Source organism: Cornus florida, unplaced genomic scaffold (genome assembly GCF_030987335.1).
Source record: "Cornus florida cultivar Cherokee Brave unplaced genomic scaffold, ASM3098733v1 CherokeeBrave_3.0.0_Hap2_Chr08, whole genome shotgun sequence".
Taxonomy (NCBI): Eukaryota; Viridiplantae; Streptophyta; class Magnoliopsida; order Cornales; family Cornaceae; genus Cornus; species Cornus florida.
Genome location: NW_026775578.1, coordinates 79,952,647 through 79,963,038, shown reverse-complemented (window position 1 = coordinate 79,963,038; position 10,392 = coordinate 79,952,647). Strand labels below are relative to the sequence as shown.

General features: G+C 38.8%; 1 protein-coding gene across 1 annotated transcript in view; it reads right to left on the bottom strand.

The window, feature by feature from the left end:
- Window positions 1–762: 762 nt before the first annotated feature.
- The window catches only part of LOC132268184 (uncharacterized), a 32,329-nt gene continuing 22,699 nt past the window's right edge, over window positions 763–10,392 (bottom strand). Inside the window, exons 7-8 of the mRNA XM_059768967.1 lie at window positions 1,430–1,685; window positions 763–1,245 (exon numbers count right to left, since the gene is read on the bottom strand). Coding sequence (XP_059624950.1) covers window positions 1,093–1,245; window positions 1,430–1,685 — 409 coding nt within the window. The 3' untranslated portion in view covers window positions 763–1,092. The remainder of the gene's footprint in view (window positions 1,246–1,429; window positions 1,686–10,392) is intronic.

Below are 10,392 nucleotides of genomic sequence, written 5' to 3'. Positions count from 1 at the left end.
TTTTTACGTACTAAATTGAAATAAAATTTTACTCATGTGTGCACTAGTTGACATTGTATGATTTCATGTCCAAAAAAATTATGAAAAGACAAGAAGATAGCTAGTGTGATTTTTTTCTTTTTTTTTCCAATACAGGTTGAGCATATATATATATATATTATACCAATACCATAATAAAAAAAATTGAACCTATTCTTTAAATCGGGTAGTTTTCCCTATTTTCTATTATCTGAAAATAATTATTCTAAAAAAACTAAATTAAAATACACTTTAATTCTTGGAACTAGTCACTGAAAAGCAAGAGTAATCCCATATACAAAGTGATATCTTTTTCTAGATTATCTACGCCCACATTGTTACAGAGGTTTTGATTTTGATGGTAAGAACTAATGACAACAAGGCGGTTATGATTTGCATGTTTTGGAATAGAAAACAAAATGTTACATATGCAGAGGCATACATTCTAAAATAATTTAATTCATAAAAAAATAATAATAAATAAATAAAATTCTATAAATAAACAACCAAGTTTTATTTAATTATTTTCACCACAAAAGGATTGCTCCCAGAACCCCAATTCCCATCTAGAAACTTAAAATCAATGCGTCGTATTTAAATACAAAAAAATGGAACATACTGTATCAACAGAACATAGAGCAATAAGTTGTAATCATAAAACTGTAACATTAGTGTTACATGAAAATTTTCATGAATTGAAACAATTTTGCCATTTTCAGCTCTAGTATTTTAAAGTGAAAAATGTTAGTCTGAAACGGGTGTCTGAGTTACTTTATTTGAGATTAATAAAGGCATAATTGATCCAGTTAAAAATCTACATTGATAAAAATAGAAATTTAAAAGAGCATCTGTCCAGCGTTTAAATCCATTAGCAAGTGCTGGAAGTTTTTAAGTCATGAAAAACATTACCCCAACTAAATAGAACAAGTGAATAACAAAACCCTAAGAACCCTAATCTGCAGTGTACGAATAAGTGAATAACAAGGCAAAAGACATGAAAACTGAATATATCTTCCCAGACAATGCAAAATATGAACGTGTCCGCTATGGGAGAGAGAGATCATGACCTTGTAGCTACCTCCTAAACATTCCCGAAGTTTGAAGCGTTCTGCTATACTCGGCAATAATTGGAGAGTTCTTCACTAGTTCCCATATCTTAGCAGAGTTCTTCAGCCAGTCACGTTCAGATACTGTTCTTGCAAAGGATGGACCATTCATGGATAAAACCTGAAGACATAAAGGAACTTCTTCAATTCAAGTAATTCCTATATTTTCAATGACACAGACTTCTTTTTATCAAGAAATTAATAATAATAATAATAACAAATAAATAAATAAAGACTGCAGCAATATTAGTGGAAACATGCCAGCTAAACAGAAGTGTGGGGGTGTGTGTGAGAGAGAGAGAGACCTGATCCCGTAGTTTCCATAACAGACAAGTATGACTGTCATACTGTGCCCTAGGGGAGTCATCCTTATTCTTAAATGGGATTGCGAATATTTTCAGCTCTGCTGAATGTGGATCACCGTTTAGGATATTGGGAGAGACGGAAGCAAAGTTATGCTCTTTGTATTTAGCTCCTATGAATGAAGATGATCGGAAATATTGTCCAAGAGCTTTCTTCAGTTGCACAAAATTATGTGGAGTAAGATGTTGATCGCGTAGTCTGCACAGAAAAATAATGAGTACTTTTTTAAGCTCCAAGTGTCTAACCTTCTTCACGCAGAACAAAATATGAAAGAAGAGGACAGAATTTTTGCAAAACAACTAATCTACCAAATAATAGTCATCCTACAACTAATACTGAATTTACTAGAGGCAAAATAACCAATGAATTCTTGGCATGAAGTTCCACAGGAAACTACGCTCTACCATATATACCTGCTGCAGTAGGAAAGAAATGTGTTCAGGTGTCCATGGAATCTGTTATAGAATCCATATTTCTAATGTAGCGGAAACGATAAAGAACAGGGTTAAACCTTTGAATTCACAAAGAACACACTTACAAGAGAGAAACTGAAATTATATCGATAATGATGATGTCTGTGGACTTACGTCTCTGCCTTTATATAGGCAAGCCAAAAATAAAATAAAAAAAGAAAACATGCGTGAAATAACATTAAAGGGGAAATCTGAGATTTGATAGAGTAAAATCCTCCTTAAATCTTGCAATGGAGAATAATATCTTTTATTATTGGCAACTACACCAAATCTTCTTATTTATTTTCTGAATCCTCCTTAATTCTTGCAATGAAGAATAATATCTTCTATTGCTGGCAACTACACCAAATCTCCTTTTGACTTTTCCTTATTTATTTATTTATTTTTCTTCTATTCTCCTTACCTTTTTAGCCTCCTTGATTTGCGATGATCATGTATGCTCAGATAATCATGAGCGAGCTGTTCTACATCACTCCCCTGCGTAAAAAGAACTCGTCCCCGAGTTACCCGAATCTAACGGATAATATTCATGTATGTCAGCCACATTGAAGGTAGAAGAAATGGCCATGTCAGCAGGCAAATCAATCACATAGGCATTGTCGTTGATTTTCTTTATAATCTGGTACGGACCATATTTCTTGGCCTGCTGCTGGTTGTATGTTCCCACTGGAAACCTCATCCCCTTCTTCAAATACTCTTTTTCTTCGTCTCTGTCAGCTGCGGCCTTGTATTTGGCGTAAGTTTCCTCTAGATGTTTCTTGACACTCTCCCGAATGGTCTTAATTAGCTCAGCCATTTTCTCTGCAGCAACACTCCTCCGACAACTTCAGTAAGGATACCAAATCCAGAGCAACTTTTGTAGGACAGCAATACACAATCGCAAACGGGGATTTGCCAGTGGACCTGTTAACCATGCAATTGTAAGCAAATTCTGCCCAGGCAAGAGCAAGATCCCACTGTTTTGGTTTCTCTCCTAAAATACAGCGAATTAGATTTCCAAGGGTCCTATTCACCACCTTTGTTTGGCCATCAGTCTAGGGGTGACTGGTGCTACTGAAATTAAGAGAGGCATCGAATCTCTTCCATAAAGTCCACCAAAAGTGAGACACGAACTTGGTGCCATGCTCTGAGGTAACAGACTGTGGCACCCTATGTAAACAAACCACCTCCTTAAAGAACAGATTGGCCATTTGGACTGCATCGTTCATCTTCTTGCATGCAATAAAATGGGACATCTTGGAAAATCGATCGACCACCACAAAAACAAAGTCTGCTCCTCGCTGCGTCCTCAGCAACCCTAGAACAAAATCTATGGACAAATCCTCCCACAGAGCATCTGGAATAGGCAGCGGTGTGTAAAGACCAATATTCTGAGATTAGCCTTTATTAGTTTGGCAGATTGAGCACCGTTGCACATGGTTCTCCCCATCACACTTGAGTTGCGGCCAATAATACCGTTCTTCTACCAACTCTCACGTCTTATCGTGCCCTAAATGTCCTCCTAATCCTCCTCCATGCAATTCACGAACCACTTGCTCCCGCAAAGAGCTGCGTGGAATACACAACTGATTGCCATTAAAGAGAAATCCTTCTTGCATGTGCAACCCTTTAAAGGATCGGCTCGTTTTACATGCTGCCCAGGCTTGGCCAAAATCTTCGTCGGCCTCATATAACTCCTTCAAGCACTCGAACCCTATGATTTCAGCCCTTATAGTTGATAAGCGCCAAATATTACATATTCAAGCGCCCTTAATTGCATAGCTTAGTCCATTTTTATGCTAATAATGTTTACTTTATAGGTGTTTTTGTGTTCTTGTCTATTTTCAAGTGTATTCTCCAAAAAGAAATAAAAATAAGATTTTAAGGGCTTTTGAAGATCAAATGCATTTCGGGCTTCAACATCCAGGGCTATTCAAGAAAAGAGGGTCCAATGGACCTATGGAAACTTTCAGCAATGCGTACGGACGAAAGAGGACTCAATGGTCCAAGCCTGAAGAAATGCAATAAAGTTGCATTTGGGCCACGGAAATTGCCTTGCATCCGGACGCCGAGCGTTGCAGCTACACAATGGCATTCCTCACGTGCGCGCAAGGTAGCACCAGAGCACTTCACGTCAGGACGCTAGTTCCTGCGTTCGGACGCCAACCTGCGAACAGTAAAAAAAATGTTTCACTCTCTCTCTTTTTGTTAAGTTATTCCCTTGTATTAGGGAATATAGGTGACGACTGGGGGATTTTTGAAAACTTATTTTCTTTGGTTTTAAATAGAGATATAGGGGGGAAAAGAAGAGGGAGGATGATTATTATTAAAATTGATTTTGGAGAAAAAAAGAGAAAAATATTAGGGTTTGTGCTGAGTTTTGAATGGAGGCTACTGCAACCATGGGGTTGGAGTTCTCTTCTTCATCACACCGTGTAGCTACTGCCATGAAGAACTAACTCCCTTCCTAGGGAGTTGATGAAGCCCTTCCAAGTAAACATGCCTGGATTGTATTTTGATTTGAGGAATAATGTATGTATATGACAAGTTTCATAGTCTAGAGATTTACACGTGTTGTAATTGGATTTCATTCAAATAAATGACTATGTGGAATTGTTTATCTTGTCTTAGATTTCAATTTCTCATAATTATAATCCTTGCATCTTTATAATGAGAATAAAGATGAGACTATGAAATGGTTTTAATGGCATGTTGTGTGAAGATTTTGATAGTCCAAGGCTTAGGGACGCCTTTGATGGATTATGGCTTAGTTTTTTACTTCATGTGCATCTACCATATATATTGAGAAATGTGATAGTCAATAGCTTAAGAAACATGTTTTAATCTACACCCTAGTTTAGGTAGAGGAAGCATGCCAACCTTGGATGGATTACACTTAATTCTTAATTATATGAAATTCTTGAAGATAATGTAGTAATCATGCATTTCTATATATCATGGTTGTATACATGGCTCGTTCCCCAAGTTAATTGCAATTGAGCGAGCAAGTTTATGAGGTTTGTGGTGGATTCAATTCCCTAACCTTCTCTTCATAAGTTTTATCTTATTTAAATTCATTTTATTTTCTATTTTTATGAAATTTCAATTCATAGCTTAAAGTGACAAACCAATCAAACTATCATCTCCTATATCAAACTAAAAATTAATTTTACAACCTTCGTTGCCATAAACTAGCAATCTTTGTGGTTCGACAACCCTTACTATAGCCTTGTCCTACAATCACTCGTGCTATTGCGAGTGGTATTTATTATTGATAACATTTACACCACATCAATAGTCACTAAGAAAGCTGCTCTCCGACTTAGTGCATCTGCAACTTTGTTCCGTTGGCCTGACTTATGTTTTAGCGAGAAGGTGAATCGATGGATACAAGTCGCCCATCGCACGTGCATCCAATTAACCCTGTTTTGATTGTTAATGGATTTCAGTGCCTGATGATCTGTGAACAGCACGACTCTTGCTGGATAAGATAATGCTCCCATGTATGCAAAGCTTGCACCACCGCATAGAATTCCAACTCATAGGTAGTCCACTTCTTGTGTGCTTCACTCAGCTTCTCACTGTAAAACGCTACTGGCCTTCCCTCTTGTGATAGAAATGCTCCAATTCCCACCATTGAGGCATCACAATCTACCTGAAATAGCTTCTCAAAATCTAGAAGGACTAAGATTGGGGTTGTTGACAGTTTTTCCATTAAGGCAAAACTTATCTCAGCTTCCTCTCCCCATTAGAATTTTCCTTTCTTCATGCATTCTATGATGAGAACCACAATACTACTAAAGTTCTTGATAAACCTTCAGTAGAACATGGTTAAGCCATGGAAACTGCGTACTGCTCCCACATTCTTCGGTGTAAGCCACTCCTAAATGGCCCTCACCTTCTCCTCATCTACCCAAATGCCATCACTACAAACCATATAGCCGAGGAATACTAGGCTTGGGTTCAAAAATCTACACTTCTTCAGATTAATGAACAGTTTATTCTTCTGCAAAGTTGTTAATACCTCTCTCAAGTTCTACCTCTGTTTGACTATAAACCAGAATATCATCGAAATAAACAACTACAAATCGACCAATAAATGGTTTGAGTACTTGATTCATCAACTGCATGAAAGTCCTTGGCACGTTGGATAATCCGAATGGCATGACTAACCACTCGTATAGTCCTTCTTTTGTCTTGAACGCCATTTTCCCCTCATCCCCTGGACGGATTCTGATCTAATGGTATCCACTCTTGAGGTCCACTTTGGTGAAGACTTTTGATCCCGCCAACATATCCAGCATATCATCCAACCGTGGAATGGGAAAAATAGTACTTGACAGTGATTCTGTTAATTGCGCGACTATCAATGCACATTCTCCAACTGCCATCTTTCTTCGGTACTAGCAAGGCCGGAACAGCACATGGGCTCATACTCTCCTAAATCAACCCTTTCTGTAGTAATTCTTCCACTTGCTCTTGTAAGATCTGACTCTCGTTGGGACTCATTCGGTAATGTGGTAGATTTGGCAGGCTCGCCCCGAGCACCAAGTCAATGTGGTGCTGAATGTCCCCCAGGGAGACTATCAGGTAAGTCTTTCGGCACCAACTCACTAAACTCCTGCAGTAATGGCTGCACTATTGATGGTACTATAAAAGGAGGTTGTTCAATAACTTCCCCCTTGCACATAACAGCAAAGATTTCAAGGGCAGTTATTACTTCGCCCAGAAATTCCTCACTGTTGATCAACATAACTGAATTTCTTTTGGGAAATTCAGCTTCTTTTAGCGGGACCCAAAACAATCTTCTGACCATTCTTGTATAAAATATACACATTGTCTCTACCACGGTGAGTGGCATTGACATCAAATTGCCATGGTTTGCCCAATATCATATGGCATGCATCCATGTCGACTACATCACAACACACCACCTCTGCATATGCTTTCCCAGTTGAGAATGGAACGGTGCAAGTTTTAGTTACTCGCGTTTCTGAGCCTTTCTTGATCCATCCAATTTTGTATGGAGACGTTTCTCTGTTTTAAGCCCCAATTTTCAAACCATTGTTAAGGAAACAATTCTCTCTACTACCGCTATCAATAATAACGTCACATACCTTATGGTTGACAGTGCAACGTGTACGGAACACATTATGACATTGCGAGTGCTCCTCCTTCTTTGGCGTGAACATCAACCTCCTCACGACTAAAGAGTGGGACAACAACTCGCCATTGTCTCCTTCAGTCACCTCTTCTTCTAAACGAAAGAAAAAGGCTGGAGGTGATGAAAAGTCAAAACAAATTTTGGGCTTGGCATAATACCAAACCCACCATGGACGTGCTATCAGTAATAGGCATAGTGATGGCCATGAATGGGTTTCAATATTGACCCTTTACAGGCGACTAATTGACCCTTTAATTCATCCTAAATCCACATCAAACCATGGGGTTTTCATTCCAAACTTCATACTCATTGAAAATCCCCAAAATATTTCTTGAAAACTTTTCAAGAATTGACATGTGGTGTTGGGTGAGGATGTATTTCGGCCATGGAAGTTTTGGCGTAGGTTCCTGACATTTCACTGCCGAAGCATGGGTTTTGTAACAATTAAAAGTTTCCTCCCTGTGGAATCTTTAGAAGTTGATGTTGGAATACCTAGAAGGTGAGTGTGAGAGAGGGATATAAATTTAGAAGATGAGATCTAAAATGTCGTGGGTCTAGGATTTGGGTCATAGTTTGGGTCTAGGGGTTGGGTTGTAGTGTATGAATACACAATTGAGATGAGAGACTAGAAATAGAATGGAGAAAAGAGAGCAACGGTTGTCGCGGCGGTGACGGCGGTGGAAGGAGGTGGCGGTGACGGCGGTGGATGAGGTTTAGATAGAGAAAGGGGAGGTGGTAGTGGCTGGTGGAGGTAGTGGCGATTGAAGAAGGCACCAGTGGTGAAAGGTTCTACCGGCAGTGGAAGCTTTCTTCCTCTTGCCGATGAAGCTAATCAGTAAAATGAACAAAAAAGAGAAACAGAGAGAAGAAAGAGGTGGAAATGAGATAATTTGAAATAAAAAATTCTGAGGGTAAAATAATGATGATGCAAGATTATGTCACGACCGGGAATAACGTCGCAACCTGCAAGGAAGAGAAGAATTTATCAGAAAGGCACCGATGTGGTACCAGCCCAAGAGTCTCCGACGGTCAAGTTAAATGAAGATTTTGGTTTTAATTTTCACTTACACCCTAATTTACTTTTTGGCATCTGACACATGCGAATTGACCATTTTACCCTTAATTTTTTAATACAAAATATATATAATTTTAAATGACAAAAAAGCCCCTATTCTCTCTCTATGTGGATTTTGAAAACTTTTTTCATCGTGATACATAAAAAAGTTTGGCTAGATTTTGAACACTTTTTTCTTTTCTTTTTCTTTTAATGGTGCAAAGGTTCATTTAACAGCAGTATGGCGATCCTCTAACCTTGCTATCAATGAATTTGTGTGATATACAGCTAGTTATTGCTTAAATAAAATTGAGCCATATCTATTTCAAAGAGAAGGAAATCAAATTTTGGATTTGACAGTTCAAAGTCTCCCTCAAATGTCTGATTCCAATATATTGGGTGTCTTGTGAGTGGGTTAGGTGCATCTCACACCAGTGGGAAGTAATGATGTTTTGCAATAATACTAATTACCTGGAAAGGGAAATTATTTTCAGATTCGTGAAAACTTAACCCTCATAAGGAGTCCAGAATACAATAAGGAAAATAATACATTGCATAAACTATGAGGTCTTCTACTTTGAGAAAAGGATGATGAACGACGATGAATGGGCTGTTAGGTGGTGAAATGGGTTAACTTGTCTGTCGATGCTTGAACTCGGTGGTGACCACGGATGAAGCAACATAGAGCTCTGAAGAAACCACCCACGAAGAGCAAGAAGGATTATGCTCAGTCGACGGCAAGCACAGGATGGTAGGGACTGACGGCGGTCTATGGTTCAGCGAGGACATTGAATTGGCGACGGTGAAGTGAGGGGAGATGATGGAGCATGGTGGTGCTGTTTTTGGTGGCTGTTGTGGACTGGTTTTTTCATCTTGTCGTGTTGCTCCATCTTCGTCTTCAACTTGCCCTAGTTTTCTCCTCCACATTTCTCCATCAAAATCCCTAATTTTTCAACCCAAGAAGGTCAAGGATGATTCTCGACATCAATATCGTCAGCAATTTGGCCGGAACTACTCATCGCCGACAATAAAACAGTACCAGGAAAAGAGAAGAGAGTTAGGGTTGTAGCATTGGTGAGGTGAGATTTGGGTGATGGATGAGCAGGATTAGGGATGATGAGGAAGAAGAGGAGAGGAGAGAGAAGGCCAAGCCATGTGGAAAAACAGAGGGATAGTTTAGTCACAAAGAGTCAACATGAGGTCAAAGGGTAGCATAGTCATTTAACACCTCAAAAATATTCTGACTTATCAAAATTTGACATTTGGAGTGTAAGTGAAATACTAAACCACTAATTCAAATATAAGTGAAATCTAAAACCAAAATTTTCATCTAGTTGAGAAATAACCTAACCTCAGGGGGTCTTAAGTGTAATTTACCCTACTATATAAGACAAAAATAAATATGACCTAACTTCAGAGGTCTGAGTGTAATTTACACTATATAGTAACTACTAGTATAAATACATAATGATGCATAAATATTACATAGGAGCACATGTGGGAAAGTGGCTAAGTGCTGAGCCATTGGGATCAAGGTCCCAAGTTCAATACCTGTGGCGCCCTCCTTTATTTTAATTAAAAACTATTGAAAATTTGGTGTTGCTAGAGGAATCAGTAGAGAAAAATCCTCCTTGTTTCCTATTTTCTAATTCTTCCCATTCTCATAATTTCTTCTCCTATATAAAGGAGCCTCCATCATTGTATTGTATATGTATTGAGAGAGTATTATAAAAGTGATGTAGCCCTTTGGGCTCTTTTTTGCCATGGATGTATGCCCTAGTGGCTGAACCACGCAATATATGTGTATTCTACTTGTTTTATTTATTTCTTCACTTCCATTTTATGCTTTGCAACAAAAACCAAGTGATCATTTACACGTGGCATGCACGTGCCTGTGTTGTTGTCTCCTGGAACAGGACAAAAAACAAGCACATAGCATGCACGCGCCTATGTTGTTGTCTCCTGAAACAGGACAAAAAACAAGCGTTTTGCATGCACGAGTGTTGTACACCTGTAATAATACACACGCCTGTGTTTTTGCCTCCTGAACAGGACAGAAAACAAGTGTGTGACATGCACGCTCGTTGTATGCCTGTAAGAAGCGTTGTAGGCGCGTGCATGTCATAAGCATTGTAGGCACATGACATGCACGCGCGTTGTGCGCCTGCAATAAGCATTGTAGTTGGCTGCCACGCGCTTGTGTGCGTTTCTCTTGCAACAAACATGCCTTTTTCT